The sequence below is a fragment of the Rhodnius prolixus genome, unplaced genomic scaffold (genome assembly GCF_049639745.1).
Source record: "Rhodnius prolixus isolate KJV_2025 unplaced genomic scaffold, Rpr scaffold_14, whole genome shotgun sequence".
Classification (NCBI taxonomy): Eukaryota; Metazoa; Arthropoda; class Insecta; order Hemiptera; family Reduviidae; genus Rhodnius; species Rhodnius prolixus.
Genome location: NW_027411594.1, coordinates 3,258,311 through 3,280,433, shown reverse-complemented (window position 1 = coordinate 3,280,433; position 22,123 = coordinate 3,258,311). Strand labels below are relative to the sequence as shown.

General features: G+C 35.4%; 1 protein-coding gene across 4 annotated transcripts in view; it reads right to left on the bottom strand.

Moving 5' to 3' along the window:
- LOC141451663 (potassium voltage-gated channel protein Shaw-like) overlaps positions 1–22,123 on the bottom strand; it is a 231,910-nt gene that overhangs the window by 77,314 nt on the left and 132,473 nt on the right. For all 4 annotated transcript variants that reach the window (XM_074123155.1, XM_074123152.1, XM_074123153.1 and 1 more), the window contains one exon: positions 2,712–2,939. In XM_074123155.1, coding sequence (XP_073979256.1) covers positions 2,712–2,939 — 228 coding nt within the window. The remainder of the gene's footprint in view (positions 1–2,711; positions 2,940–22,123) is intronic.

Here is a 22,123-nt window from a genome sequence, read left to right as displayed (position 1 = left end):
CGTTGTTGCTTATCTATAATCCAGAACATTAAGTGTAACCTTAATGTAAATTTATCCCTCGTATATTCTCCCTATTTGTTGTAAAAACAACCCAAACGGGAAAACTTGTAATGAAAATTAACCGCTTATTTATAGCCATCTATTTCTTCTTGCTTGGATAAATTTATATGAGAGTTTGTTTAAGCTTAATTAACTTTCCAATGGGGCGGGGTGTTGTTCTAGTTGTAATGAGCGTGGTTTTGAAATTGGTGGTTTTCCGGTTCGAATCCCGTGTATCGCTACTTTATATATTGATAGAAAAAATTGTTTATAGTAAAAAGTAGGAGCTTCCGTTCACGACACCTAATTCGGTAGTTAGACGTTAAGACCAGCCTGAGAAAATAACCGATTACTTTGTTATAACAACGTGTCTCTAAATATTTAATGTTATTTTAATTTAAAGACTACATTTAACCCGATTTATGAATGTATACGTTTTTAGTTAAAGTATTATTTTCCTCCTGTTCCCTAGCAAGAGATAGAATTGCGATTCTGCCATATGTTTTGCGTGGAGTTTCACCGGGATACTTGATTTGAGAGCCACCGAGAGCCGAAAATGTGGTGCAAACTTAACGATCCGTTTTTTCTGGCCACTGCAGGCTCAGGAAACACATGCATCGCTGATGATAGCCTTTGTAGGTTCTGTCAGGAAGAAGAGGAGGAAACGGCACTGCACGTGTTGTGTTAGTGTGATGGGCTCGTGTGGCTAAGGAGGTTACTTTTCGAGGGAAGGAAAAACCAAGGCCTGTGAGCTTTAACCAAGAGTCGCGCTCTCCAGGATTAGGAGTCTGATTAATAGGGCAGGCCTGGAGGGTGAGCTTTAAAGTCAGGGGAGCCACAATAGATCCAAAGGGCACTACGCAGTGCCGTAGGCCTTGAGGCCGCCCTAGTTTAATCGCCGAAACAGAAGTAATAATTTTCTAATTTTTTATTTTTAAGTTCTAATCTTTAAATCCTAAAAACTCTTTATTAAACTACAAACCCTTCAATTGTTTATAAATTTTTCCACACATTGAACTCACGTAGATCTCCCTTAATCGATTTTTCCCGGGAAAAAGGTTCCAAAATGAAGGTTATAGATCTAGATAAATATAATTAGCTAAGTTTAAACAAAATACAAACATTGGAGCAGTTTTTGAGAAAATCTGTAAAAAAAAAAAAAAAAAAAAAAACGCATCAGTTAAGTCTTTCCGGCTTAAGCTTTCTGCGTTCGGAGAGTGATAGACAGAGAGAGAGTGAGCGTGCAAGTGAGATAGAGTGATAAAGACTATCTCACACAAACTTTTACGGATTGAGGGAATCTCAAAACGAGTATTTACGGGGTAAAACTCCAAGCCGTAAATCCGTAACGATTACTATAACTTCTTTTAACAGTTTAGCAACAGAAAGTAATGAACGTTGTGTTCGCATAGCATTAATATTTTATACTATCTGTTTTGAGGCAATATGAAAACGTTGCTGATAAGAAATGCATGATTGACATTTTGAATGTTTGCTTTAGCGACAGAAAATTTGAAGTTTGCTAATTAGGTAATGTGCGCGCGAAAGTTTCAGGGACAAACTTGAGGGATATCAAACTAAGGGAGCAGGGCTAGAAAACCAGATCAATACCAAGACACGTAAAGTTATCGGTACTTAGAGTGTTTGATAAAGACAAGCAGGATAAACTGCAAAAGATGCTATCGAACTATCTGTTCTGCAAGATACTTTAGATTGCCTGGTTTCTAGTCAATTAATATTGATCTACGCCGAATCACCTCCAGATCCGTTTAACGAAGTAATAAAAGAGAAATCAGTTGATTGTTTTTGTTGTTGTTGATGCAGAGGAAGAGTTAATCATCCCTGCCGCCCGCCCCTGCACAGGCTAGAGTAACCCAATTAAATCGGAACAGAGGGTGAGAATTGGGGCGATGATTAATGCGCCTGTTTTTATTGTTTGCTAGCATCGTCATCATTGGAGTATTTTTAGTTTTATTGTTAATAAGGGATGAGTTTTATGCAGAAGTTCAAATCAGGGCAGTAGTCAAAGTTCTAGGTAACAATCGGATAGACCCAATCATATTTGTTAATTACTATTATTCGAAAAGGTTAAAGGTTTATTTTAATGAAAAAAATGTATAAGTTCGAATTACATCAGCAACCAGCAAAAAAGAACAACCAAATGCTAAAATCCCTTAAGGACTGCCTGATCAGATGGGAACAATACAAAAATTAATTTAAAAAAACAAATAAATTAAAGCAAAAAACAGTGTTAAATTATTTTTACCGCCTTTTGGCGAAATGATGTTAACCAGAGTCCACGGTGCAGCGATGGTGCAACAAAAATATGCACTCGGTTAAAAAGAAAACATGCAACAAGATTCAAGTAAATTCCTGCTGTTGCGATGAGGATAAATCCAGTGCTGCTTTGCAGTGCAATCCACGCGCACAATATCAACTAAAATCACAGAAAACTGGGTTATAAGTGTTGGTATAGAACGTTTCAAGTTGTATGGTGGACTTATTTCTGATCTTCTGAACGGAAATATAAAAACTTCAACGGAGTTAGAAAATTTTAAAATGGGCGTATATCTTTTTTTGTGCTTGGCGTTGTTGAGAATAATTTGTAAAAACTATTCTAAAATTGGAAAAAATATTTAAACATAAATAAACAAAATAAACTGTTTACTTACAATAAGACGGACGATTAATTCAAACGTGAACCAAACATTGCAGACCAATTCAACGAAGAAGAATGATATATGCGGATCAGAGCGTAGTTTTAATTCAATCCAGGTAGTATTGTCAGATCTGTAGTGGGTCAAGTTGAGCATTTTGCGTACCCTTAGATCTGGATGTGTTTTCAACGCGAACGTCAGCACGCTGACAAATATGAAGAAGACAGACATAACGCCCACTACCTGCAACATTCAACACAAAGGTTTGTTTTACATTACTACACAATATTGTTTAACATGATGTATAACAATAACCAGGTTGGGCATGTACCTGTATGTTCTACAATGTTTGCCATTTTAATTAATTCAAAAGATTGACATGACGTTTTGATTGGTCATCCTGTCTGTCAGGTCAGTTATAGCTTTTTTTTACACAAAATTATTAAAAGTATAAATAAATAATTTAGCAATACCATCAAATGTTCTTGTCGATATTGCTATTAAACATAGATGGTAAGACTGATTTGAATTTTAAACTAAGACGATGATATTGTATGTAACCAATAGACAACTGCATATTTACAAACGTTCATAAAGGACGCCTGAGCTCCTGGGGAAGGTAACCCTGAGGTATCCATTCTTGGCTTCTTTCACAATATTTTGAGTTGCGTCAGGTTAAGGTGCTGTGTTCCTAGGTAATTGGCGGCCATTTCATAACTTACGCATAACAGCCTAACGCCCATTTAAGTTTCTATGTACGTCCAATGACAGCCTTTAAAACATTCCATCGAGAAGCTCAGTATAGATTTGTATATAAGAAGTAAAAAAGGAAAATTATTCGTAAGGGCTACAGCCAGAGATGTAAAGATACATCTTTTTACTGCGTTATAAAATGTACTCGTAGTAACCTATTCTCCCAAGAAATGGAGTGAGCTCCCTAATCTGTGGAATTAGCCAGCCTCTAATTGGTCAACAAGTCTAAAAGAAGTTTTCGGTAAGAAGACCCACAAGAGGGAAAAAATTAGTACTTTGTGGAGTACTCTGCTACAGAAAATAATACTATGATAAGTGCAGTCCTTAGTAGGGCACTGAGCGGACTCATCACTGTCTCTCTCTCCACTCTGGCCTTCTCAATCCTCATCCATATCAATAATCGATTCATTCACATATTAAGAACTGGCAGCAGGATTTGAACTCGGCATTTCAGCGCGAGAATCCAATCCTTCTCGAATAAACGAATTATTAACATCAATTAAAACATTAGAAAGTATTTTCCCTTAAGTCCTTAATTTTAAATGCCCTAAGAATTGAAAATAATACTATGTTAAGCGACAAAATAATAGTAATAATAGTAAAATACTAAAAACTTAATAATAAAATAGTTGTAGAAGAGAAGTATAAAAACAGTATACTGCTGGGAATTAGAATGAGAAAAGAAACAAAACCCGCTGATGTGGGTTCATTTGGGAATTCCTGTGAGTTCAGCGTGTGGGTAGAAGCGCCCAAGAAGTAGGAGCGACTAAGAAAACCGCTTCAACTCTCGGATCTCCCAGTTGTTATTTTGGTATTTTCTAAAATATTTTGTGTATTTCTGTTTTCTCTTGTACACTTAGAAGGAAATTTTACTTTAGTAGACGGAGTTTTTTCAACCGGTTTTCCTTTGCTGACGGAGCGCCTAATCACCACACTGAGAATCTTTTGTTTCTGTTTTTTTTTTAAGTTGAGAGTTGTGGCGTGAAAATCTAAGACATTTACTTTCCCATTGCTGTCTTCCATTCTTTGGTGTGGCGAAGTCTGTCCGGAGTACAGTGGTTGTACGATATAGACGCTAAATGATTTGTTGATCGTCTCTGCAAGAATAAAGTGCATGCATTTTGTTGGATCCTGGCCTTGTCTGTGTTGCAGTGTTCACCTAGATTAGATTAGATTGCTTTAGATGGGCGGTACCACCAGAAAGGGGAAGGAACGCAGGCAATCCAAATGCCCATTGTTCCCTGCCCACCCCTCATCTCATAAGAGATACCGGGGTTTAAAAACAACAAATCCGCCTAAAAGTTGCCAGATGCTTATATAATAAACTAATAAAGTATCAAAAGCACACTAAGGAGTATGGCGGCTCAATCGCCCAGTCACTGAATAAGCCTAGAAAGTTCTGGTAAACATTACCAGATGCCACAATCTTCGGTAGGGAGACATTTACCCTACCGAAGACGAGGAATCTGGTTTTAGAATAAACTGGACACACCTCGACAAAGTGCCGCACAGTCTCAATTGGACTCACCACAGCCAGCACAATTTTGGCGACCTGGATAAGGCCGCATTTGAAAAGATGATACGCTAAATTCCACATGTCCACTCAACACCTGAACCAACCTGCTAAAACCAACCATATCCGTTTTTGACAGGCCACGGATTTCCATAGCCTGGTGGCAGTCAGCTCGGGTTCTCCACCGTTTACGATGTTCTTCTTTCAAAATCCACTGCTCCACCTCTACAACGTCGATACGATACAGGGATAATGGGAGTGTTCAACTAATTCTTTATCAGTTTTAATATTCGCAGTAAGCCTTTTATTACTATTATTTTTCTTGCAACTTTAAGCTTTTTCTTAAGTTAATAAGTTTTTGTTGTTTCTCTTCAAGTGTTAGAGATTTGCAATCTAATATTGTAATTAAGAACAATGAAACGGGAGATCAGATGAAAAGTTAGATGTGGGGGACACCCTTTACAAGATGATAGCCTTTCCAGTGGCTACTAATGGAAAGTAATGGATCTATTTACATTGGAAAATGAGAGTTTAAATAACTTTCCTCAGTAAAATACTAAAGCTCTTTTGCCAATTAGATATCTCTCCATTAACTTTCCTTATTAAGGTTACAAAGTGATAAAAGGGAGAAAACCAACATGGAAAGGTTATTGCTCACGAACAAGCTTGTAACTTGTCCCTTATTAAATACTTAAATGTCTGCCACACAGCGAATTCTTTAATAAAAAAAAATATTTTTCAATTATTTAAACATAAAAGTACTTCCATAAAAAAAACAGGTAATTTCCATATGAGTTAATTTCACGCTTCCTGATTTTTCCTCTAAAGGAGATAATTATAATGAATATTTTTGAGCTTGTTTTCCCAAATTTAGGAATTTGGAAAATGCAGAAAAATCTGTTTTCTTTTTTATTTAGTGACTCAATTAAGTAGAGCGATAGCAAAGCGGAACACCACACCAACCTGATGATTCAAATTCTGAATTTGGAATGAAATAATTGTTATTGGCTTCAGCACAAATTACAGAAAACATAAATATGCGCACATTTATTAGCGTTAGCCAGCAATAAATCTGCGATTTGATCATGTTTAATATATCAGTTTATTAACAAATCCACAATGAAAAGAGATTATAATATAGATTAGGTTTTCCCTAATGTATTGGATTCAAGAACGGTCTTTGACTGTAATATTAAACTCAATAAATCATTTAAATAGCTACGGGGCGTAGTTTCTACCGTTTTACGGTCTAATATACTAATATAGGCACCGTCATAGCCAAGCAACTAGAGCGAAAGACCTCAGTACTATAGTATGTCAAGTCCAGTAAAAAGTAATGCCTATTTTTTAAGGCAGGCTTTACCTACAACTACCAAATTACTTATCGAAGACAGAGGCGACTAACAAACTTTACTATAAATTTCTCCTATTAAAACCATTAAATAAAATCCAAGGTTTAGACCAGAGAATCGAACCCGCTAAACCAACAATACATCGTAGTATTGCGGATCTAGCCTATAACCGCTCAGCTAATGGGGCGCCTTATAACATTAAAACCATTAAATAAAATCCAAGGCTTAAACTAGAAATCGAACCCACTAACCAACAATACATCTTAGCTTTGCGGGTCTAGCCTATATACCACTCGGCTATCGTGGCCTTACTAAGAAGTATTGTAGTTCTAAATCCTGTCCCGTAACGTGGATTTTTAATCGTGACAATACGAGAATTTATACGAATTTTATAGTATTTGCTTGAATATAAGTCGTCTTTTTTGTTACCTATATTTTCTTCCATAAAATGAAGAAAATACATGCGCAAAGTGATTTAGTCGAACGTAAAACCTACTTGAAACAAATACGACTATTTTTGCTTTATTATCCCAAAGTTTATATTCGGCTGATATAATAAGACTACAATCTGTTAAAACAATTGACAAGTTCTGAATAGTTGCTAGTAAAACCTAAGTTTTACGCAAGAATTAAGACAAAATGCTCGGCCTTATTAAGTACCTTCCCTACTTGTTGTGTATTTTAATTAAGTTCTATGTTTTAGTTGAAAATTTCACTTCATACAGTCCTTTACAGAGAGACAAAGAGAATACCAGATAACTTCAATTTTGGTGGTACACTCCTTACGAATAAGCGAAGAGTGAGCATAAAGAAGAGCAACTAAGCAAAGAGAATCTAAATAATTCCATATAGTTTTTATGATGATACACTTTTTTATTCTCTTTGGATAAAATATCTTCCAGGTTTCAATTAATGACGTAGAAATGCTTGCAAATATAATTTGCAGATTGCATTATGTATTTTTTGTTTAAGTCGCAAAACAAAGCCAATTACAGTTTTAATAAATAAAGATTCGTAGATTAAATAAAGAAATATATCTTTGGGCAATCAGAAAAATAGGAATTTCGGTGGATAAATAATCAAAGATTATAGAAACATACATTTTACAGTCGTTTTAGAGAGAAAATGCAAAAATTCAGGTTTGTGCCACAAATACAGATTTTCTCATAACTCTTACAATTAAAAATTTTAAATGAATGAATAAAATATGAATTTACAATATTTAAATTTAATGTTTGTCTGAAATATTTCGATAAATAATTTATTAACCTATTAGAAGTACGTACAACCTTGCTACTTCACTTGGAATAACAATTAGCTTTAAGTTGTAGAAGTGAAAAAATAATTCCAATTCTTGCTGAGCTTTACTCCAGTAAAAACTGTTCGCTTTACATTTTTTGGCTTACTTTTCATACCCGGGTCAGTTGCTCATGTATTATTCATACTGTGAGGTTGTATATATATATATATATATTTATATATAAATAAGAATAAAAGAGATTGATGGAAAGGAGCTGATGCTTTTTGTCCAGTTTTTACAGATTTTTGTATGAAAGAAAACTTGATAAGTTCTATTTTGTTTAGTAAAAGGAAACAACAAAGATTGCAGTTTCTCTTTTAAGGTTTAGTTTTCACTAAAACGCTTCCCTGACCAAAGTTTATATAACCTATTAAGTGACGCGGAAGTAAACATCACAGACTCCTGGTGACAATCACTTGTAAATCAAGCATTCGATCTTTATGTATCAATTTAAATAATTACGGTTGGACAGATTTATCTGCTAACAACTATTACCGTAACTTGACTGACTCCCACAAAATATTATCTCACCAATTTGGGGTTCAGGTCAAAGAATTTATCAGTAATGTCAAGTTAAGAGAATAACTGAACATATTGTGAATAAAGTAGAAAACATAAAGTACATAGCAGCTGTATATTTTTTTATTTAGCTGATGTATTTGATTACTTTACAAATTTAGGTAAACTAATTACATTATTCAAATAATACGTTTCTTTTTACAAGTCCTAACTTTCTGGGTAAGATTCAATAACATTTACAGTACTTGATGGCAATTCTCGCGAGCCTGCTTCAAGGAGCAATAAGTTCTATACTCTTCAATTTCTACTCTATGGACAGACCTAAACCTACTATAACGATGTTAGCTACTTACGACCCAACATTTTTTTTTAAAAAAAAGACAACACAGACATTAACAAAACCAACAACGATTTACAAACATCATCTTATTCTAATAACATGAATTTAACCCTATCGAAAAAGTAAGCAAAAATCTTTCCTATAAGAAGGTTACGAAATGAAGATCTAAGATTCCCATAAAGGTTGTTGCAAAAAAAATTACAGTTATAAAGAAGGATTTGCCGTATAATTTAAAGAAAATTTGGGAATTTTATCTTTAATAGAAAAAGAGAAAAAAAATTGTCAAAGTTGGGAGTTTTTCAACGTTACGCTTTTTCGTGCAGTTTTTGACGATCAACCCTTATACAACTGTCCTACCGGACGGTTTTAATAACCGAGAAATCTCTTAAAAATCAGAAAGATCCAAAGAGTGTGCTAGCTCGACCTAACTCTAGGCGTCGACACTGTTAGTGCACAACATATGGGTTTCTATTTTAGAATATCTACGAGTATCGTATCATGTGATTGGTATTGTAATGGGTTCAGATGAGAGAGAGAGAGAGAGAGAGATGTTGGTTGTAGACGTTGATGGATAAATAACACTTTTAGTATCGGTATAAGACCTTATGTATTTATATGACTGACTGCCAAGGACTCTATACTTTACACTACAAGAACAGAACAGACTGACTGACGTGGCTAAACGATGTGAACAATTGAAGTGTAAGACTTTGAGCAGAATCTTCGAACTGAATATGTCAATATGAATCTATCACTGAATTGAATTTAATAATTGAATATGTGACTGAATATCAATATGAATCTTCCTGAATTGCCTCTTTGACTTTCCTCTTGTTCTTATATACCTTCGCCGAGCCTCCCCTCTCTGTGTGCCAAGGGGGCTGACTCTCTCCCTCTGGCTAGAGTGGATGAGTGGTGGGGTTTCACTACCCTTACAGTATGTTAACCCTTTCCATTATTAGTATTCAGTTTTGTAGTTAATTTAGTATCTGGTTTTGGGTTTTGGATCTGGAGAAGCAGAGAAATGTGGTAAATGCCATATTTATTGTTAATTTGTTAGGATTTATTATTTATATAAGTACAAAAATATTTATTGTTTATAGAAACGAGTTTTGAGTATGGTTGAATAAACTCCGTTGTACTACATAATCCAGGTATTTGAACTGGATCCAAATACAATCAACACAAAACTACAACAATCATAACCCAACTGAGACAGTTATAACCACTAGATAGCAGAAAAACACTAACAATAACCTACCTACAAGTCACTACTAAAACCTATTCTGATCTACTTCTGTCCAATTTGGATAACAGCTAGCAAACAACTGACCAAACAACTAAAGACATTACAACAAATGATTCACTGAATCCACCAGAAAACCAACAAATTCATGTATCAAAAACATAGTCTTCAAAAAATATACTTATATTTTTACAACCATTACACTAGAAAGAAACTGATATAATTAGCAGTGATTGACTTAATTGGTTGGCGGTTAGTAGTAGTTACTACTTCTTGTAAAGTTTAATGCACTTAAAAGGATTTCACAACTTGTTACTTATGACTTTAATACTCAAAAAAAAATTTAGATAACAACTTAGGGAAATAAAGAATGCTAATTTTAAATTTATACTCCATTAAAATGAAAGATTAAAGGGGAACACAGTATTAAGAAGAGTTCGAACTCAATCCTAAAAATAATTTTTGATTTTTTTTTTTAATTTATTTTGTAATTTACAATCTGTATGAACTGGAGCGGGAGGAGCAGGAGGAGAGAAGCTACCCAGCGGTAGCACTCTCTACAGGAGAGAGGAGAATGTGAGGAGGAGAATACGAGAAGGAAAGAGGAGAGATTTAGGTCTTCAGACCTCAAGGAAGTCGCGGGGCCACTGGCGATTCAGTCGGCGAGGAGTATTAGGGATGTCTGAGGAGGCAAGAGACTGTACAAGAAGATTTGAGCTAGTCGAGAGAGTAGTATGGAATTTTTGATATTTAGTCTTAGCGAGTTGGTCTATGAAGGGAATGTTGAGGTCTGTGTGAAGGGTGAGGTTAGTCACCTTAGAAAGGTGCGTAATTTTTGGAATATAAAAAGTTAATTTAGAACTTATAGTCGATTAAAAAGATTCGATTACAGAATGCATAAAAAAGGTTCAGAAATCCATAATCAAAAAACCATTTAGGGAAACAAATTATGATAACTTTGAACTTATAGTCAATTAAATAAATATTAAAAAATACTTCAATTCTTAAACAAATAGAGAATTAAGAATCTTAAACAAATTTTGGATTGAAGAACACATCAATATGGTTTAGAAATCAATACCCAAAAAAACATTTGGGGTAACTAAGTATGATAACTTTGTACTTATAATGGATTAAATAAAGAAGATTAAATAATACATCAAAGTGGTTTAGGAATCAATTCCAAAAACCAATTTAAGGAAACAAAGTATGATGCTTTTGTGCTTATAGTCGATTGAAAATCAATTTAAATACTTTTTGTAGTGTTCAAAATTAAAGAATTAACCAACACTGAACGTTGTCAAGACGTAGCATTAATATTATTTGGTAAGTAATAATTAAATGATATCATGCTATTTTCATGCAAGAATGATAAAAATATAATTGAAATTTAAAATAAGTAATTGATAATAAAGTCTTACCTTGTTTAAGGAATATCCAAATCCATCAGCATCCCAGTAGATCACCAGTCCAATAGCACTTGACACTTGACACTATTTAAAATAATTCACAACACTATTCGCACTAAAACTGGTATATCACGCACTAAGTATAACTTAAACACAATTTATAAACCCAAACTTCACTTTACCACGCACTAATATTCACGGTAAAAAAAGTGACACGACTAACGAGTTAAAGATGGCTGCCGGTAACTGGCCAGATAGATCAGCTGATCAAATAAGGTTATCAAAGCAGTGTGACCAATTTTTTTTTTTAAATTTTTTATTTACATTCATAATGTACAAAAATGAAAATTTAATTAGTGAAAATGTAATTAGCAAATTTGGGATTCAATTTTTACATTGTGGGGGAGAACATCCAGATTTTAATAATGCAATTAAAGGAAAGTACATTAAAATTTAATATTAACAAACTAGATTGCCTATTATTAATTAATAATTAATTATATATTATTTTTAACACTTAAGTACTAGATAAAATGAAGAGACACTCAATTTAATCGAAACAATGAACTTAATCCGACTTTGTAGTCTTCCTACTGCTGAACAAAACTGCAGTTAAATCAGATGTCCAAAACAAAACCAAAAAAATCGGTAATGCATTTATATGGATTATTAATTTTGTTAAAAATGTCATAATTATAATAATCGCGGCAAGTTCAAATACGATATTTCTACTTTGATTACACCTTAAGATAAGATAAGCTTTTAAACTTTTTTCAGCCACCGGAAGAGTCACATTATTAAATAAATTTTTCAATGTATTTTGGTGGAGAGGAAAAGAGATTTACTGGGAAACCACTCCGTATGCGGTCTCGAAACTCCGTATGCTGTTCACTGCGCATGAGCTCTCATTCTGAAATATTCTTAGCAGGTTGGATACATAAACAAATGTATGGCCACAGCTTATAAAATACGCTGAAGGAAAACACTTAATTTGATGGAAAATAACTGAGTTAAAGAAAAAATGTTACTGAATAAATTTTCATTTTTCCATACTAATTCTCACTTCCGAGAAAATTTCAGCACCGTAAGAGAAAGTCCTGTGAGTGTTCGTCCGAGGAGCTTCAATTTAATTGGTTAAAAGATTAGAATAATTTGAAATTTCCAAGGCAAATCTAAATTGAATTTAAACAGGAATGTAATGGCCCAGGGTTGGTATGAGTGAATTAATCTAGCCACTGTCTAAATATACCATGGTTACAAAATATACCATGGGTTACAGCAAGCCCACATTTGGACCATCCCCTTGAGTTATAGTCCATCTGTGGTCTACACTGGATCAAGTTCTGCGGTTTCACATGTTTGTAGGTAAAATGTGGTGAGGTATACATTTATGGTTACACAATCAAATCTATAACCAGAACACATTTTTATGGGTCTTTGAAATCAAAATTGTTTTGATTATTTATTTTTTTATATTTTATTTAATTTTCTCTTTATTCCAATTAAATAAGAAGTATTTTAATCTTGTTAAATTTTCTAAATTTTACTTATAAATTTATTTAAACACTTAGATTTTAAGATTAATGGTAGATCGCTAAAACTCTTCAAACTAACTCTGGTTTATTTTTTCAGATGAGCTTTGCGTGGACAGTTTCGAAGACTTAACTGGATTGGCTATCATAATTCATTATCTTAATTAACACATTATATAAAAAGAAAGTCCCCTAGACCTGGAATCGAACTTAGAACCATAAATTCTTGGCTTTAAGAGCCACGCCTTTTAACTGGACGGCCATCTTGGCGTCTGTTCTCTTTTTACGAATATGTATTAGTGCTAATATGTCTTTTATATATGTATGGGTGAGGGAGGGAGGCTGGCTACAGTCTTAAAGGAGAAAAGTGAAATAAATAAGATTAGGTCCCCCACTAAAGATCCGTATCAGCTCTGCAAAGGCACCATCATTGCATCAAACTATTGGCAAAGCAGAAGTAATTGTATCCAGTGTATATCGTATAATATTTTAAGATAAGTAGTGTAGGGCGGATGTTTTGGAAGCAAGCATGTTTTTGCGGAAGTAGGTGTGTCTAGGCGATTGTGTGCATGAAAATAAAATGCCAAAAGTGAGTATCATGTTTGTTGCCCTTCTTGTTGGTTCTCTGCTAGTTCTTTCATTCAGAAAACCAGGAAGAAAATTCCGTAAAGCTGTGCCCATTTAAATAATAAAATTTGTAAAATAATAACAGTTGTAAACAGGAAGTAATTTCAGCATCAGATAAATGATGAGAATAAAAAATTTAAAAAACCGGATTTGCACATTCATAATACTTCTTTCTGCGGTTTAGTCCGTTAGTTAAATTTCCTAGGAACTGTGACTCCATGGCACTCCGCTGGCCCATTTTTTGGATGAAAAGTGGGCCGCATTTTCTTTGGTGGATCCAATTTTACTAAACAGAAAATATATTTACAGACGCCACATGAGAAAATTCAGAATTTGGCATGATTTTCATTACTTGTCTTTTTTTGAAAAAAGTTTTGTACCACTCTTCCTGAGAATTTCTTGGAGATAGACTTGGATTTGTATTAGGATCAATCCTTTTTTACTTTACGGCGCTACAACTCGCGAAGAGTTCTGGCATCCCTAATGAGCATCCGCCATCCTGCTATTCCCCGCAAGGGGTAGTTGTTTCTTGCAGCTACTTGGGGAGCAGCGTCCCCACGGGTCACCACAGCTCACTACACCAAGTACACATTGCATTTACACTACACACATGTGCACAAAACTTTAAGGTATAAACAGTACACACCCTAGGGTTACCGTTCCTAGGAAGCCGCCCCGGATGGGGAAGCAAGTCAGGAGGCTTTAGGAAGGCAGCCTCTTCACCTGACTCGGGAGCAGTAGGCTGATAGCCTGCTCTCCTTAAATCACTATTATCATGAAACCCCAAAGAGTTAACGCCGGATTGATTTATTAAGATCAATCCAGTTTTTTTTTTAAATTCTTTATTTGGAGGAGAGTTTTCTCCCCTATAGTTTCTTGAAAGACATTGAAGAGATAAACTTTGAAGATGTGTGGTAATTTCTGACAGCTGGCTCCCTTTTTACAAATCGTCCTGGATGAATCTGGCACGTTTTATCTGGAGGAGCCATCCTCAGATCATGTGGAAGGTGTTGGCATGAAAAAGTTTCCATCCCCCTCCTTTGGGGTTTTCTGGATAATAATTGTAGGGGGTCCGAGGGTACATAAAATATTTCGCATCATACTGGATACTAGAAGGTTGTAATCATAAGAAAAGTGAAATATATTGTTGTTACTGAATAGAAAAGAACGTGAATTTAGAAAGGAAACCGGGACAAAGTTCGAAAGAGGTATTTTGTGGACCATACAAGGCGGGATGGATATCTGGGGTAGAGAATTGGTTCAGCGATAACAAATATTTTCTCCCTGGCAAGAACAGTATTAGTATTCTATGTGATGTGAGTAGAGAGGAGAGTCTTATGGTAAAGGGAGGGAAAGAAAGGTACAGAAGGGGGGCGGAAGACTCCCTTCTAGAAATTCACCATGCGTTAAAGCCCACCCTAAGTTTGGAGCTCTAGCTCTTGTCTCAACTATATGAACCCTACCAAGGGCACTTTTCATACTGCCTCTACCAGTTATCGGCGCTACTTCTAGCCCGGCCCAAACAAGTGCAGTTCTTATTCTGGGCCTCACCCCCTCTCTTGGTGCCGGACACCCTGTTTCTGGAAGTATGGACACACCCCGGTGTCCATACTTCCCTTTCAGATCAATTTTTATATTCTGTTCCCTTGGGTAGTCCATTTTCTTACCACTTTCCCACTTCTTATTCAAGTGTGCCACCACTGATAATAGCTTTCCCTGTTTTTCCCCTACCTCTCTCACCCTCCTTATACACCCTATTGCACTCGCTTTTCCACAATAATAAAACAAATATAGTAAAAACTGGTTCCCACTCCACAAAATGAACCTAACAAATACTTTTGATACCACAAAGTATGTAGCAAAAAAACAAGTTATTTATCCAGCTGATGACATCTGTCGTTGCCAGCTGTTATCATTAATAATAATAGAATAAGAAATAAATTGGGCCAATATTTTTTTGTATTGGTTTTGTTTTTAAATCAAATTAACAGAAAAAATTGTTATTGATAGAAGGTAAATAACGCAATGTTGGTGAAATGAGGAAGATGCTGTGAACTATTCAATTTTTTTTTCGAGATACGATCCGTCCATTGAATGCGGCAAAAAAAATTAATTACTTTTATGTCGTTTTGGCGTAGTGGTCATAAAACTGAATTAGTAAGTGGTAGATCCCCCATTCGAATTCCGCCTGTAACCACCTTTTTTTTATGTTAGAAAACAAGAATATGATTAGTAAAGTACGCGCTTCCGCCCCCGGCTATGACCCCCAAATTGGTAGTTGGGCATCGCCTGAAAAAAAAAAAATAGACCCAATACTTTACTTATTTTTAAAGTAATTTTGAATAGATGTCCAAAAATGGGACCCCCAAGATGGTCCATGGTTGTTCATACTTCCTGAACTGATTCAAATTGTCTTAAGACTCCTATCGTTGCAGACGCTGAAGCTATAAGAAGCTCTTAGGAAGAGAAAATCTAAGGACTAGCTCTGCTGGATTTGAAACCGACCAGCTCTGCGTGGCAATTCTGTACGCTAACTCCTGAGTTAATCCTATTCCCTGTTATCCTATACTGGTTTTACTGAATCTAAGGGCACCGCTTTTTCGTTCTAGAGAGCTAACAAAGCTGAGTATTATCTTAGAGTGAAATTTTTTTTGTAAAATAAAAAAAAAAAATTCAATCAAAAGGTCACATCGAAATAACAGCATCCCAAGAAAGATCTGATAACAAGCACCTGATGCAGCTAGTTAGTAATAATCACTTCTTCGTGTTCGCAGATGATCTAGTGCTGCTCAGTAATTCATCAAGAATTTTCACTTTCATAATTTCAATTACTGCATGAGATACTGATTAAAATCATCTGGCAAAGTCAGATGGTGATGCCAGGAGCTTTTATGTGTAAAAGAAAAGAACATTTCTCTACATAAACCTGGTGATTTAATCTCTGAAGATGGAAGAGAAGACGATTAGAATGACAAGAAAAAAAGGAATAGACGAATGAAATCACTGGACATTCATTTCTTATCTTTACAGCCTTCAAATTAAACATTTACTATCCCTTTAGACCCTTTGTGTATAAATTTACAAATAGATATTTAACTTTATTTATTATTTTTGTAAACCCATAGAAAAGATAACCAGCAGAGAGGGAGGAAAGTAAACTTTTAATAAGAGCGATGGTTCTCACGTTAAAAAAAAGGGTTCCTTAATGATTGTTCCCCAGGGAGTTGGGAATAAATATGGCCGTCCATTTTTATGAAATTTTCTGTCATTCAGTGATGATGCCCAGTCTCAATTTTACTTTTTTTCATTTCTTTTTCTTCTATTTTTAACGAGTTTATTGTCTTGCCATTAATGAAAGAACATTTCTCGAAATTCCCTTGGGATAAACTTCTACTGTTTTTTTTTTTTATTTCCGGTTATTTCAATATTTGTTTTTAAATTTATAATACTTTTAAAATACGAATACAGAATTAAACAAAACATTCTTATTAGTTTTTGCCTATTGTTTCCTAATTAATACTTATTTACTTGAATACTTAAAAAGTTAGTTTTGGTCTAGATTGACCTGAATGAATCTTTTGCATTGACTAGAATCGTCCTCCTTTCGTTGCAGACACTTTCCGTCACTGAAGGTGTAAGAAGCTCCTAGGAAGAGAAAATCTAAGGACTAGCTCTGCTGGATTTGAAACCGGGATCTCTGCGTGGCAATCGTGTATGCTAACTACTGGAGTTAATCGCTTCCTTGTTATCCTATATTGGGTCTACTAGATCTAAGGGCACCGATTTTTCGTTCTAGAGAGCTAACTTAACCCTTTTTAAAGTGGAGAACATTTTTAGAACCCTAAACCTTAATGGATCTCGCCAAGTAGAGAAGGTTAGCTGTCGTGGTAAAAAAGGAAGTGGTTTCTTCATTCAAAGAAGTTTGCTTAAATTATTTAAAAAAAAAAATGAATGCCCATGAACCAATCATAAACTTTGCCAGAAGACTTTGATGAGTACGGTTATGGAATGGATACTATCTGGAAGAAGGAGAAATTTAGGTGGGTGCTGGAAACTTTGAAGGAGCTTCAGTTGTAAACAAGGAATTTTGGGGATGAGAAGGGAACAAAGATGGTATTTTTTTTTTTTTAAGCAAACAACGATTACACTTGGTTTCATTCCGAAGGTGTACCAGGAACGTACCAGAAGATCTTTTCCTTCTAGAAGTGGGTACAAGTATGGAAAGCGATAGCTTTACTAAATGATGTTTAGAATACTCCTCCACGATTTTGATACTCCCATCTTAAAGAGAGGAATTGAGCAGTATTAGGTTTCACCTTTCTATTCATTTCTGTAGCAACACTGAAGAGAAAGAGATTTCGAATTGCTGTTTAGTGAGACGCTTATGTAAATGGCCCACGAGAAAATATTACATTTCCAAAAAAAGGCCCGAAAAGTCATTTGATATAACACGATTTCCTCAATGCAGAAAAACTTCAATGCTGCTCATCGCCTTTTACGAATTCATGTTTACCCACCGGAAAATTAGATCAATTCAATATACTTTACACTTTCAAGAAAAACCTAGCGGTCACCGAGGGCTTTCTGTTTCCGCACTGTAGCACTTTTTCTAAAGAAGCCAAATATAAAAAGAGCTTTTCCTCGAGAAAAGGATCAAGCTAGAGAAAAAAAAAGGTTTCAATTTACTAGCATGAAAAAGGGATTCAGATGGTAGAGTAATGAAAAAGTAAAAAGCTTTGAAGGGTTCGCCGCTTGTTAATAGAAAAAGAAAGGAGACTTTTGAAACACCTACGGTTTCAGGATGATAATAAGAGAGAAGTAGTGTTGCTAAGCAACTCAAAACTAGGCGGACACTCAACCGCCTGACTGTAAAAGCCAACAAAGTACACTGCCTAAGAGGCCAACTGATAAATTTGCCATTTACAAGGCTTTTAAAAACACCAAATTTATTTCGACTATCGCATCAAACCGGTCACATTTTTCATGTCTTCTAAATTTTGTACATTGTCAATTTATAATAAAATATGTTATCAAAAAATTGGCTTAACCGAACGCTGAATTAATTTCGACATCATAGGTTCATCTTAGATTCTCAGCGTTAGATATTCACCTGTATCGATTCCAGGTCGATTTCCCTAATCTCTTTCAATATTTAACATCGAATGAAACATCTCGTCAACAAATACTTGAGTGAAAGCAATGAGTAATAGATTTTGTTTAATCTTTGTCCCAAAAATGTTTTTCTTCCACCGAATGATGTATAAAAAACTCTTCTTATTAGAGAAGGGTATCAAAGTTGAAACCTTGTGTTCAGTCAATGGTGATATCTAGTTATTTTAGCCAGTCTTCCTACTATGGGAGATTGGATGAAGTATGCTTAGAAATAAGGCAAAAATTACTGGAGAAGTAGTGTGGTGGGCTGACTGCGGATACCCACCAACGAAAGAGGTCTCTCCGACCTCTTGTACTTCAAATAGGAAGGAGCAATCTCTGGATATGGCATCAAAAACAATGTCCGACGACGGAGGAAGCTAAGATCTGCCCGGGGCAAATAGATTATGTTGTTTCCATAAAGGTGTATAGACCATATTATTAAAGGAAGAGAGAGAGCTACTTCAAAATGGTTATAGCGTGAGAGGATCTTTGAAGAGTCAGGTGTGTATATGTGGGCATGATAATAGGCTAGAGTTTTGGCTATTGATTCAGTAAACCCAAATTGTTGTACACATCAAATATCTCTGTGGGTTCATTGGTGAGAGTGTTTACTACGTCAGTGTAAGTATTGATAGACTGGGACCCTGCAGGGTATGCCAATATCCCAAAATTCTCTTGTTTTCCTCTTTATAGCGCCACTGAGACCTAAACTTAGACATAGGTAAATACCAAATACCAATCTTACACATCATAGTCACGCAAATCGACGGAGAAACTTGGACGTAGTGGAACAAGCTCAAATAACTACAGTGTGATCTAAATGTATATAAATTTGGCAATCACAAAAAAAAGCCTTTGCCCTAGAAATACATTTCTAAAAGAGATTTGTTTTTCTGTTTGTAACAAAATAATAGATGAGCGGAAGTTTGATTCAATAAAAGGTAAAGACTGAAATCTCTAGTTATTAAAGTGAATATTCGATGCAAAGAAACGCGCTTCGTTGAAAGCAAAAGACGAGGAAAATCAAAAAGTAAAGAGTAAGAATGCTTCATATGGATATCTCTTTTAGAGAGTACGTAAACGGAATGTCTGCATTGATATTTGAATATGGATGAGTGTAGAGAAGGGGGATGAGAAAGGAATCATGAGAAAGGAGGAGGAATTGAACCGTGGTACAAAGAGGAAGAAGGGGAACCTAATAAAATTGAAAGAGGCACATTATTGGAGAAGTGATGCAGACTGACAAGTAGATATCTGCCAATAGGATTACCTTGTTACTGTCAATTCAGTTGGGCACTTAAGTATGGCAGAACGGGGTGTTTTCAGCATTGAATTGCAGCGTGTGAGCACTTTTTACAAAATATTGTTGGGCCTTTTTGGGCGAAATTTTATTGAAAACAGTGCAATTCAGCATCATTTACTGAAAGATCATGTAAAGACAAGTCTGAGATTGTTTAGACTAGATAGAGGGCTACTCCGTTGGTTGGTTGCTTTAAAATGAAAACTAGAAGAAGCACTGCCCGATGAACTATTTTTTTACTCTCTTTGTTTAAGTGGAAAGGTCATCAGGGCAACACGGCCCCAATCTAGAAGGCAATTTCAACCGTTTTGTCCATTATTTTTCAACGTAATGAAAAGAGTTCAACTGTTCACAGCTGTACAACAGGAAACCTAAAAACATTGAAAGAGTCAAATCATTTAAATAACAAGGAACTGTTATTGCGGAAAGAAATGAACAAAACATTGGTATAAGATGCTCAGATTTCAGTGCTACTGAAATTACAAAGAGTTCTTCGCTTTGGGGAATTACGGAAGGAAGGCAGACTCTGTAAGATTATTCATACAACGATCAGCACGTTTAGTAATGGTACTTGGAAGCTGTCAAAGAAACATATGCGACTTCTCGAAGACTTGGACGCAATAATTCTCAGAAAGATAGTTGGACAGGTGGTGGAACCAAAGGAGAATGACGTTCAACTAAGAAGTTGAAGATATGTAAAGAGAATAGGATAACAGGCTACGGAAGAAATGCGTGGCAGCTAGAAAAGGTTAGTTCATCTGGAGCGGATGTTGCAGAGAAGAAAAGTCGTGTTTTGCCAGCCATTCTGCGTAGGCCTTGCTGGTGAAGCCATTATGATGTAGGATTTGGGATTTAAGAGATTTAAAATGTATGTGGAAGTTAAGTAAATATATAAGTGGAGATGCTTTGAAGGTATGTGTGAACGAAAATGGAAGTAGAATTACCCAAACGTATGCTAAACCCAAACAGTTCAACCACATCTGTACAGGCCCTGAGGGTACTCTTTGAATGTTGAAGGTACCTTGATCCTTAGTTAACTCATTTCCCTGAAAGCAGGATGTTTCAAGCTCTTCTGGCACTGTGCAAGAGTGACATTGAAAATTTCTTTTAGAAAACAGATGATGGCGAGAAGATGGTTGAGTGGTGGCTTAGGATAAAGGCGGAATGGAGAAGAAATTGAAGTGGCTGTGAACAACGTCAGGGGGGTCCGCCCAAAGTTCAATATGCAATAATAAAACTGTGATCCATTTTTATTATTATGGAAATTAGAAACTAACAAGGTGACCAATTAAATTTAATCAAAACTAAAAGCGTTATATCTGCGTTTGTTGCGAAACTTTTTCTGTAAAAACAAAACTTGGGAAGAGGAGAATGTTCTCAGTTTCCAAATCTTTCGAAATTGCAAATTAGAGATGAAGATTTGCTTGTTCACTGTCGAACACTTAACGGCAGACCTGAACCAAAGATTTGAAGATACCTTTTGCGCGTGGACAAACTCAGATCCCAAACACAGATGAATCCATACTAATACAGGAGCAGCTTATTGAAATATCCACAAATGAGGAAATTGAACCAATGTTTGAACAAGGATACCACAAATTATGGGTTATTGTACAGAAGTTGTTGACTGCTTTCCCGTCTTCCTGTTTGGTAGAACCTGGATTCAGAGCCATTATGAACCTCATCACAAAATGTTTTTTAAATTTGTTATTTTTATACTATGCATTTATGTAGCTTTTTCACTTGGGGGTCCATGGGCAAGTTTTGACTATTAAAAGGCGTCCATGGAACAAAAAAGTTTGGGAACCACTGATCTAGAAGGACCCTAAAATAGATTTTAACTAGGAAATGTTTTAGATAACTGTACTACATGAATGAATGGATGAGTGAATATTGTTTGCCTTGGGTTTTTGAATACAAAATGCGCCTTTAACAATTGCAAATTACACAATAGAAGTTTTCGCTTAATTCTTAGCTAATTCACTCATTTACTCAAGAGTAATGATGTAGCTGATGAACTTCTAAGCAGCAACAAAGAGGCAATCTATTCAAAAGGTAATTAAACATGTAAATCTGGTTGATTGTCTCTGGGAAAACAATTATTTAATCCCAAATATAAACTTGGTAGAAGAAAGAGAAAGATTCTACCGTGTAGTTTCCAACATTGCATAATTACAGTGGCTATCCCAACTCCAAACACTAGAAACTTTGCAAAGAATTCTGGTCGCTGTATATAAACTGGAGATAAAGCAAACACTTTTCACTGGGAATATTTCTTAACTAAACAAGGATATGTATATACAGGAGAGAGAGTTTGAGTGTTTGGAAAAGCTTTGATAAGTTGAAGGATATCCGGTGTGCTCTCGGTGAGTAAACCTTCTG